The sequence below is a fragment of the Rattus norvegicus genome, chromosome 8, assembly GCF_021556685.1.
Source record: "Rattus norvegicus strain SHRSP/BbbUtx chromosome 8, alternate assembly SHRSP_T2T, whole genome shotgun sequence".
Lineage (NCBI taxonomy): Eukaryota > Metazoa > Chordata > Mammalia > Rodentia > Muridae > Rattus > Rattus norvegicus.
The window spans coordinates 65,128,168-65,140,000 of record NC_141541.1 but is presented as its reverse complement, the minus strand read 5'-3'; the positions used below and the strand labels follow the sequence as shown (position 1 = coordinate 65,140,000).

General features: G+C 41.3%; 1 protein-coding gene across 3 annotated transcripts in view; it reads right to left on the bottom strand.

Annotated features, from left to right (window-relative positions):
- Positions 1-11,833, bottom strand: part of Ptpn9 (protein tyrosine phosphatase, non-receptor type 9) — an 81,178-nt gene that overhangs the window by 61,671 nt on the left and 7,674 nt on the right. Inside the window, exons 2-3 of one of the 3 annotated variants that reach the window (XM_087560684.1) lie at positions 9,209-9,451; positions 6,650-6,872 (exon numbers count right to left, since the gene is read on the bottom strand). Of the exons in view, the coding sequence (XP_087416810.1) occupies positions 6,650-6,664 (15 nt within the window). The 5' untranslated portion in view covers positions 6,665-6,872; positions 9,209-9,451. 3 annotated transcript variants of the gene reach the window in all.

The following is an 11,833-nucleotide window of genomic DNA, read 5'->3' as shown; positions in this document are numbered from 1 at the left end:
CACCACCTCCTCCACCACCACCACCACCACCACCACCACCACCACTACCACCACCACCACCACCACCACCACTACCACCACCACCACCACCACCACTACCACCACCACCACCACTACCACCACCACCACCACCACCATCACCACCACCACCATAAATAAGTGCAACACTTTAGAAGTTTAAGAAAATAAACTAGAGTCTGAGGTCACTTTCTGTTATACAGTAAATTCTAGTTTGAGAACAGCCTAGCTTACTTGAACCTTCTCTCAAAAGGAAAAAGACAATAAAAAGGTAAAGGGGAGGCAGTGTACATAGATAAGACTAAGGAGTTAAAATCCTCTTGCAGAGAAACCCAACTGTATTCCTAGGCATTCCATGTCAGGCAACTCCCTACTGCCTGTTAACTCAAGCTCCAGGGGGACCTGACCTCTGACCTCTAGTGCATCTGCACTCCTGTGCACACACCCACATACAAAGATACGCACATAATTTAAAATATTTTTTTAAATAGGGCTGGAGGAAGCCAGAAAGATGGCACAGTAGTTAAGAGCACTGGCTGTCCTCCCAGAGGATCTAAGCTTGATTCCCAACACTGTCATAGCTGTTCTCAACAGTCTATACCACCAGTCCCAGAGGATCTGCTATCCTTCTGGCCTCCACGGGTACTACAAGTACACAGTACACAGACATACATTCCAGCAAACACAGACATAAGATAAAAATAAAATCTTAAAACAAGAAGTAGGGCTGGAGAGATGGCTCAGTGGTTAAAAGTCTACACTGCTTTTCCAGAGGAGCGGAGTTCGATTCTTAGTACCCACATCAGGCACCCACATCAGGTAGCTCACAACCATCTTAAACTGCAGCTCCAGAAAAATCCAAATCCTCTGGTTTTGGCAGGTCCCTGCACTCACTCCTACAACTTCACACAGACACACAGAAACATAGAGACAGACACAGTTTAAAATAATAAAAATAAGCAAAATATAAATGAAAAATGGGGTGTCTTCACCCCTTTCTTTGGGTTTCTAAGAAGGGTTTCAGTATGTCCCCAGAATGACCTAGGACTTCCTAAGGAATCCAAGCTGTCCCTGCTTCAGCATCCCTAGTGCTGGAATTACAAATATGTATGAGCTACCACACCCTTCCCAGAATATACTTTTCTTGACTCAGATTCCAAAATTAGCACAGTGATACTATAAAGGTAAGTTTGCCTCAAATTCAAGGCTGATCTCTACAATGCTAGCATTATAAGCACAAACTCATATTCAACTCTTCTCAAATGTCTGAGTATTGCTATGAAGTACTTTTCCATTGAGTGAAGTGATAAGCAGCCTATTCTCTGTTTCAGGTTAATGAATGTGAACAGAAATAATTTTTAATCATTTCTTTTATTTTATATTATGAGGGATTTACCTGCATATATGCATATGCATCATGTGCATGAAGTGCTTTTGGAGGTCAGTAGAAGGCATTGGATCACCTTGAACTGGAAGCTATACATATTTTTAAGCCTCTATGTGGGCTTTAGAAACTGAGCCTAGGTCCTCTGGAAGAGCAGTGTGCTCTTAACTGCTGAGCCATCTCTCCAGACTGGGATTGTTTTTTAAAGCTGAGTCGTGGTCTCATGACGCCAGGCTGGTTTTGAACATGAGATATTCCTTAGGATGACCTGGAATTCCTCTGATTCACCCATGTCTACTTTAAATGCTATCATTATAAACATGTACCACCCACCAAGCAATCACTTTTTTAAAGATCATAGTAAGTAAAGTGCTAGGGCCAGAGCCAACCCTTAGGACACTTATTAATAAATGCTAAACCTGTTAAGCAAAGACTTATATCTGGTCTCAAGACAGAAATGGCAACTGTTCCTAACTACAAAATTCTTCAGTGATAAGTCATGACTGCTCATCCTTAGACTACTAACATTTCAGACAGAATTCTTTGTTTATAAGACCTGTTCTGTGCAAAAGATGACAGCAGCATTCATAGGCTCTACCAACTGGATGCTGCCAGTAGCATCCTCAAGTTTGTAACAATCAAAAGTACCCCTAGATGTTGCCAAACATATCTTGATGAATTAAGTCACCCAAGTTGAGAAAACCTAAGATAATAGGATGGAAAGTTTTCAGTCTATTTCAGTAACCTACAGAAGATGATACAAACTGCCATTCATTAATGTTATTAATGATAATTTTTTTTATAATATCAGATGACCTCCCTAGAGTATTATATGAGCTGGGGTGGGATTCAGAAGCAGAACATGTCCTAATTATGCACAAACACCCTGGACTCAATCCCCAGCATTAAGACAATGACTGAGACAAAATCAGTTATATCTAACAAAGCAGCAGAGAAGACTACCAACACCAATGTACCTAGGTCATGTACAACCTATAATCTGTAACAAAACGTTCTAAGAGCAGAAAACAAAGTTCAAATAGCTTCTCTAATACTAGCTCTATATGCATTACTAATGCATGGTAAGTCACAGAATTTTTTCTTTCCCATGGTTCTAGAGAAAGAACCAAGGGTCATACTCATGCCAGGTAAGTACTCTACCACTGAGCTACATCCCCCAGCCCAGTGGCTATTAGAATTTTTTTTGAGGGGTGAAGGTGGGAAGGGGGAGTAAACAGAGTCTCTAGTTCAAGCTATCTTGAACTCCCTATGAAGCTAAGAAAAGCACTGAATTTAGCACTATATAGCACATAGTATTTTTTATCAAATATTTTCAATTCTAAAAGAAATGTGTGACCATTGCAATTATTGTTACTATTAGCCACAGAGATGGCTCAGCTGGCGAAAGAGTTCATTACACAAGTCTGCTGGGCTGAGTTCAATCCCAAAACCCACAATGAAAGGAGAGAACCAACTGTCTGAAGAGTTGTCATCTGACCAGGTAGTGGCTCACGCCTTTAGTCCCAGCACTCAGGAAGCAGAGACAGGTAGATCTCTGTGAGTTCGAAGCCAGCCTGTTTTACAGAGCAAGTTCCAGGACAGCTAGGGCTACACATAGAGAGAAAAAGCCTGTCTTGAAAAAAGAGTTGTCCTCTGTCCCCCATATGTGTGTCATGGCATCATATACCCATACTCACACACATGCCATACACATACACAAACTATGAATTAGGAGTTGAAGAGACAGAGAGCTCGGTGATCAAGAGCACTTATTTATCTTGCAGAGAATCTGGGTTTGGTTCCCAGCACCCATATGGCACCTCACAACCATCTACAATATAACTTCAATTCCAGGAGACCCAACACCCTCTTTGGGTTTCCATGGGCACGAGGCATGTAAGGGATACATAGACATTCATACAGGTAAAACACCCATAGATATTTTATTTTAATTTTTAAATAAACATAAATAAAGTAAAAAAGGCCAGGTGTGGCTGTTCACTCCTTTAATCCCAGAACTAGAGAGACAGAGGCAGGTGGATCCCTGTGAGTTTAAGGCCAGCCTGGTCTACAGAGCAAGTTCCAGAATGTCCAAAGTTACACGGAGAAACCCTATCTCAAAAAACAAACAAGAACAAGAAATGATAAAAATAAAAAATGATATAGAGTTCTGTTTGTTTAAGGCAGGCTTAATACTTCAGAGGAATTAGAACATCGCAGAAATCCCCATGCCCCTCAGAAGCTGGAATGATGTTTCCTTTCCTCAGAAGCAGGGACTAAGGAAGGTCATCTCCAGGGCTGGAGTTAAGAGCACTGGTTGCTCTTACAGAGGACTGGGGCTAGGTTCCCAGCACCCACATGCTCCATCAGCAACTCTAGTTCCAGGGAATCTGGAGCCTTTTGAACTCTATGGGAACAAGGCATGAATGTATGCATACATATAGGTATCCAAAAATATTCATACACATAAAATAAATGAAAAATTTTTTAAAATCTTCTATCTACTATTTAGGTCACAGCCTTTCATAGTCCAGACCAAAATGATACAACCCAGAATAAACAAATAATATGCCCCATAGGTCATGGGGCTCCTCAGCTTCTGCACCCTATTCCTGACCCCAGTCTCCAGCTTGCGAACCTAATGCTCAGCTGGGTGTGGTGATACTCACACCTTTACTCCCAGCACTTGAGGAGCAAGGCAGGCAGATCTCTTAGTTCAAGGCCAGCCTGGCCTAAAAAATAAGTTCCAGGCTAGCCTAGTACACAGAGCAAGTTCCAGGACAGACAGGACTACACAAAGAACTCCCCCACCCCCAAATAAAATAAAACAACAAAAAAGATGCTATCTCAATTAGGGGGAGGGGAAAGAGCCTAATGCTCACCAGAACTTAAGGAGCTGAAGTATGGGAATCAAGAATTCTAGAGCATAGGGGTCTAGTAGCTCACCCCTAATCCTAGCACCCCTGAGGCAAAGTAAGGCAAGAGGAGTGTCAGGATTCTTGGGCTACAGTGTAAGACCTAATCTCTAAACACTAGAAAAAGAAGAAAGGGGGCTGGAGAGATGGCTCAGTGGTTAAGAGCACTGACTGTTCTTCCAGAGGTCCTGAGTTCAATTCCCAGCAACCACATGGTGGCTCACAACCATCTGTTATGGGATCTGATGCCCTCTTTTGATGTATCTGAAGACAGCTACAGTGTATTCATATGAATAACATAAATAAATCTTTTTAAAAAAAGAAAAGAAAAAGAAGAAAACAAAATTGGAAGCTAGTCTTAGCTACATAGTTAGATCCTTATTCTCTAAATAAAATAAATCCAGCACTAACTTTTAGTTTCTGTTTTGGTGCTGGGGATAGAATTTAGGGTATGGCATATGATAAGAATCACTCCAGCACTCCAGCCACATCCCCAACCCACCAAGTAGGCTTATAAAAATTCTTTCTAAAAGTAGGTAGCAGAAATAGCTGATTCCAGGTCCTCAGCCCTGAAAAATGCAAGCTAAGTAGCTGGAGTTTCTCCCCCGGTTCCAAAGAAGCAGGAACAAAAACTAGCAATTACTCCAGTAGCTGGTGGACTAACTAAAGGAGTTGGCTTTTTTTTGTTTTTTAAGGTCACTATGTAGTCCAGGTTGGCCTCAAACCCAGCCTTTCTCATGCAAAGCAAATGCCCTGCCACTCTGGGCTTCCTCTCAGTCTTTCTGATGAGCTGTTATATGGAGGTGTACAGAGAGAAATGTTCTAGCAATTAATCAAGAAAAAAATATGCTATCATCTGAAATTTAAAGCAGGATGAAAATAGAAAATAGCTGATAGAAGACCAGAGTTAGGGCTCAATTCCAGAGTACTGAGACTGTAATGAGCCAGCCTTTCTAATCTAAAACGAGACCTATGTCTTTTCCAGGAAAATAAAGCCATAGTTAGAAAGGTTTGTTCCAACATGCTAATCCTATCAGGTGTGGAACCTCACACCTGTAACTGAAGCTCTAGGATCAGTAAATAACAAGTCACACTCTAGGATTAAACCCAAATAACATCTCACCTAATTGCTGATTACATACTTAGTAACTGCAGTAATAGATCGAGAATGCTTCACCTTTCCTTCCATTTCTTTCCTGTGCTCTATGGGAATGTCTATGTCTCGGGAAAGCCTCAGTTTAACATCATGAATCATTTGATCCTTGACGTCTGGTTCCTTCCAGGGGGACAGATGACATTTGCACAGGACATGTAAGACTGTGGGAAAGGAACGTTCTTAGCCACAAGAAAGGGCAAACCCCTGCCCTTGGGAAAAGAGCCAAAAATCTTCACAGCAGTTAAATATTTAACTTTAGCCAGGCAGATGTGATGCATGCCTTTAATCCCAGCACTAGGGAGGCAGAGGCAAGTGGATCTTTCTGAGTTCGAGGTCAGCCTGGTCTACAGAGCAAGTTCCAGGACAGCTAGGGCTACACAGAAAAAACCTTGGGTCAAAATTAATAATAATAATAATAATAAGAAGAAGAAGAAGAAGAAGAAGAAGAAGAAGAAGATATTTAAAAGATTTTATTATGAAAAATCCAAAGTATAAAATTAGAATTGATTTTTGAAAGTTATACTATAAAGATTCAAAGTACTCATTTTCTGACATTTATAAAAGCCCACACAAGGGTTTGTGTTGATGGGCTTGTCACTAAGAGGTAGAGACACTGCTCAAAATACACAAAGCCAAGTGTGATCCATAGCAACACACACACACACACACACACACATCCCAGAAAGGCTGGAGAGATGGCTCAACAGTTAAAAGAGGACACTGCTCTTCCAGAGGACCGGTTCACAATGCTCCAGGGGATACGACACCCTCTTTTAGATATGTCAGACACTCTACCATATGAACAAACCAACCCTTACACACATATATATGCATAAAATTAAAATACACACACATGCACACACACACAATATAATCAACCAGGAGTGATCTTTGAATTGAAGGCTAGCCTGGTCTACAAAGCAAGTTCCAGGCTAGCCAAGGTTACAGGGTCTCCCTGTCTCAAAAAACTAAACTAATTAAATATTAATAATTTTCCAGGTAATTTCTGAAAGTTTTATTATGGGGGTGAAAGGTCAAGATTTTATTGTCTCCATAACAAAATCAGCTTAGAACTGGTTCACTAGGCCCTTTCTCTTCTTGTCACTTCCCAGTTCAAAATGCTTGCAACTCTTAATAGCCAGCATCCTCTTAGATCTGCAGTTGGGCTCAACTCACCAGTCTCAGCACCATCTTCTTTGTAGTTTTAGACGTTTTTCAAAAAATGGGCTTAGTCTGCCCGCCATAGCCACTCTGTTTCCTGTCATAATGCTGCTTTCCCTGGGCATACAGAGAACCCTTGCCCTTTATGTACTGCGTCACCTTGTGGGGCTGGTGCTTCCCACACTTCTTGCAGAATGTCTGGAGGGTCTAAGGAACGTTCACCATGTTTGCAGGAGCGCTGTCAGCTCAGGAAGAAAGAATAATAATTAAAAAAAAAAAACAATAAAGATATAGATCCTAGGATGAATCCAAACAGTTGTTCCTCCTTAGAATTGGTTTAAGTAAATCCCAAAAGTTCAGTATCCAAAGGAATGTAATAGTAGCTAACTTGATTGACTGTTTACAGTCACAGTAAGTGCTCCAGTGAGTCCTTTTTAGTCCTTATAATACTATGATATCAAAAATAAGGATTTCCTTTGCAAGCTCTGCAAATAAATATTAATAGGTAACCCATGGCAGTGATTTCCAAGGTCAGTCTGGGCCAGATAATGAAATCATGTCTCAAAAAACAAGCACGGCATGGCAGCACAAACTTTCGTTATCAGCACTCAGAAAGAACAGATAGAAGAAAACGAGTTTGGGGCCAGCCTGTTCTACTTAGCAAGTTCTAGGCTAACCTGGTCTATAGTGAGAACACTGGCTCGATTTTTTTAAATTTATTAATTCATTACATAAAAAAAAAAACTAGGACAGGGAGTGTAGATCAATATTAGATCACATGGTCTTAGGTTCAATCCCTAACATTAAAATAACAGGAGGGAGGATTCCAAGCCCAGAAGGGGATAGGAACTCCACAGGAAGACCAACAGAGTCAACTAACCTAAGACCCTTGGGACTCTCAGAGTCTAAACCACCAAACAAAGAAAATACACGGGCTGGACCTAGGTGGATGTACAGCTTGGTCTTCATATGGGTCCCCTAATGATTGGAGTGGGGGCTGTCTCTCACTGTTGCCTGCCTTTGGACCCCTTTCCCCTAGCTATGCTGCCTTGTCTGGCCTCAGTGGGAGAGGATGCACCTAGCCTCACAGAGACTTGAAGTGCCAAGGTAGGAGGATACCCAGGGAGGCCCCCACTTGTTCAGAGGAGAAGGAGAGGGGGAAATGGGGGAGAGACTGTGGGAGGGGATGACCAGGAGTGGGGCATTGAGCAGTCTGGAAAGTGAGTAAGTAAATAAGTCAAATTAAATTTAAAAGATAATAAAATGAATAAATTAACCACATGCTGGACATGGTGGCTCACATTTCTAATCTAATTTTCAGGAGGCTGAGGCAGTAAGATTTCAGGTGTTCAAGGCCAGCTTGGACTATATTGTGAGTTTCAGGACATCCTGGACCACATAACAAGTTCCAGTACAGACTGACCTACATTGTAAGATAATGCCTCAATAATAATAATAATAATAACCTTTAGTAATAGTCACTTCTATATAAATTAATATTTCTGTATCAAAAAAATGATGTTTTCGTTTTCTCTTTTTTGGTTTTGGCTTTTTTTCAGGACAAAGTTTCTCTGTGTAGCCCTGGCTGTCCTAGATCTCATTCTGTAGACTAGGCTGACCTGGTGGAAGTGCTGAAATTAAAGGCATGAACCACTATCATCCAGCTCATTAATTTATTTTTTATTTGTATTACATTTCTATTTACTGTGTTTGTATGCATGTGTGTGCATGCACATGTGAAGATCAGAGGACAAGATCAGTCTGGCCTCAAATTCTCCATTTTCTGCCTCAATCTCCCAAATGCTAAGATTTTATAGGCTTCTTATCAGCATACTGGAGATTAACTTCTTTTCATGTGAAAGAATATGTTATTCAAACATGTTAGTTGGCAATGAATAGAATTATAAATACTGAAGAGGGGCTGGAGAGATGGCTCAGCGATTAAGAGCACTGACTGCTCTTGCAGAGATCCTGAGTTCAATTCCCAGCAACCACATGGTGGCTCACAACCATCCATAATGGGATCCGATGCCCTCTTCTGGTGTGTTTGAAGACAGCTACAGTGTATTCACATAAAATAAATAAATCTTTAAAAATAAATAAATAAATAAATACTGAAGAGAACTGCTATATTGTCCTACCCCAGCCATTGCTACTGGAATAACCATGTAAGACCCTACAAGGCTATAATTACTAAAGTATCATGATACAGTTTTAGTTGAGTTCCTATTTATGGTTTATTCCTTTTTCAGTGTGTGTACCTGTGTCTTGTTCATCCCATACTCAACAATTAGGCCAGGATACCCCATTCCCTTTTTGTGAAACACAATCTCGCTCTTTAGTCCAAGTGGGCCTGAAACTCTTGGCAATCCTCCAACTTCAATTACCTAGGTTTAGATTACAGTGTGAGCCACCATGACTTTCTGTAGATGTACTTTTTTTTTTTTTTTTTGGATCTTCTTTATTGGGTTCTTATACCTACCACCCTTCTACCCTTTATTCCACCCCTAAGTCATTCCAACCCCTCAACACTTGGTAGGAAAGAGAAAGTTAGCGGGAAAGGGGGGCATAGACCTCTTTACACTACTTCCTGCTGGTTTTGGGCTTTGGGTTCCTTGGGGCAGGTCCAATCTCCATAGTCCGGATATCTCCAACCAGCAAACCAGCAAATTGGCAATCCAGCAATCCAGCAGCAGTCACCACAAAAAGCAGCTGCAGCGCAGGAAGCAATAGCCACCACAGGCCCTCTCAAGGCTCTCCCATTTACACTCTCTCCAGAGTCCCCAGAATCTACAGCTGGCAAAAATCATACACCTCCTAGAACATGGGACAAATCATAGGTTACAGCTATGGACAAATTGAAGCAGCCCCATATCCTTATAAAACCATACTTGTTTCTTTACTTTTTGGGGAGGGGTATAGCAAGCATTACCATAGAATAGAGCCTTGGCTGCCCTAGAGCTCACTTGTGCAGGCCTATGGCCTCATCTCACAGATCTAAATGCCTGGTTCTAACTTGCAAACACTGGGATTAAAGGTGTGCACCATCACAGCCAGCAATAAAACCAATTTGGGGTGTTTGAGACAGGGTTTCTCTCTACATATTCCTACCTGTTCTGGAACTTGCTACATATAGATCAGGCTAGCAGCCTTAAACTCACAAAGATTCTTCTGCCTCTGCTTTCCAAGTACTAGGATTAAGGCATGGGCCCCACACCCAGAAATAAAGCCATATTTTAAGAAGCATTATCAGCAGAGCTGGAGAGGGTCCATAAGTAATAACACTTGGTTGTTTTTCTAAACATTTTATCAATTCTTTGTGAATTTTACATTATGCCCTCCAATCCTATTCATCTCCCTGTCCCTCCATATCTTCCTTCTGCCCTTGCAACCTCCCACCACAAAGAAAATTTAAAAAAAAAAAAAAATAAATAAATCTAGTCAGGTGAAAGCTATAGTGTGTCCCATAGTATACTCTTTTGTCCACAATTCTTTGCTTGCAAATGTTCGTTGCAATGAGACATTGGTCAAGTTTGAGGCCTCTGGCTTCTGCCACACTATTAATACTGGATCCTAATTGAGACTCCTCTCAGATATCCTGTTGTTGTCCTGTGTCATGGAGAACCTGCAGCTTTGGATCTGTAGAACTGGCCTCTTCACATGCTCCAGAAGATCACAGATGGTGTAGATGTTGGAGTGGGCCAACACAAAGCCCTGCATCAGGGCCTGAGTGGCAGCTGAGTTGGTCAGCCAGCCAGCTCTCCTGCACCCGCACCATCAATGCCTCATCTGGCAAAGTGGAGGAGACTCTCTTGAATGCAGTGGCCACAAACAGGGTGGGGAATACTTGTTACTCAAGCCTGAGAATCTAAGTTTGGATCTTAACACATAAAAATCTGGTCATGGCTATGCAGGTGCCTTTAATCTTGGCACTGTGGAAAATAGGGGAGCATAGAGACAAAATGATCACTGGGCATTACTGGACACCAGTCTAAGACCAGATTCAGGAAGAGACCCTGTCTCAAAGGAATAAAATAAAGAGTGGTAGAGCAGGACATGTGTGCTTCCCCCTGTGTGCCTTCAAGCATATACATCCATATATATGCACACACACACACACACACACACACACACACACACACACACACACACACACACACACGCAAGCTATTAAAACCAAACAAGTGTTATCAGCACATAAATTCCCCAAATTAGCTGTTATACCTATGCTCACTGGGTTATCTGGATAAACTAGCCACTTGCTTCATGAGAAATAATGAAGTTAAATAGAATAAACAGTAACAATGGAGACAAGATAACACAGACATGGATAGAAATTATACTTCATCATTTGCTTGGTAAGTGATCTTGGGCAATTGTCCTCTTTCACTCTGAATTTTGTTTGCAAAATGAAAAGATTTAATTCCGGTTTTCACTCGGATTAAGTGTGAAAGCATCCATGGCGTTTCTGTCGTTCAGCTAACATCAAGCAGAGATTCAAGAAGAGTTTGACTCAAAGCAAAAGCTCAGCAACAATTACTTTTATTATTTTGCTGTTGTTCACATAAACTTTTTAAAGATGTTTTTCCTATAACTGAGCTCACTGTAGGCTCTAGTTATTAAGGAACTGAAAAAATGAACACAAAGGGGTTGGGGATTTAGCTCAGTGGTAGAGCGCTTGCCTAGGAAGCAGAAGGCCCTGGGTTCGGTCCCCAGCTCCGGAAAAAAAAAAAAAAAAAAAAAGAACCGAAAAAATGAACACAAGAACTAGAGGCAGAGAAGTAGTTTAGCTGGAGTGTTGGCCTAGCCTACACAAGACCTAGAATTCCACCTTTAAGGCAGCAAACAGAGAATAACAAAGAGTGTTAAGAAGATTGAAAGCACTCACCATCAAGCCTGACAACCTAAGTTTGGATTCCCAGACTTACATAAAAGCCAGACACAGAGGCAAGTGCATCAGTGAAGGCAGAGACAGGAGAAGCCTCAGAAGTTCAGAGGCCATTAGCCTGTCCTCTGCAGTTTGCTGCCAAGTGGTCCTGTCTCCAACGCAATGGGACAGAGTAAGGAACACAGAATACACACATAATACAAAACACACACAAAGTAAGATTTAAAACAAATAACAAAATTAAATGAAGGCAAGAAATACCATAATTGCAAATGAGAATTTACATCAAGTCAACACATGTCTAAAAAGGA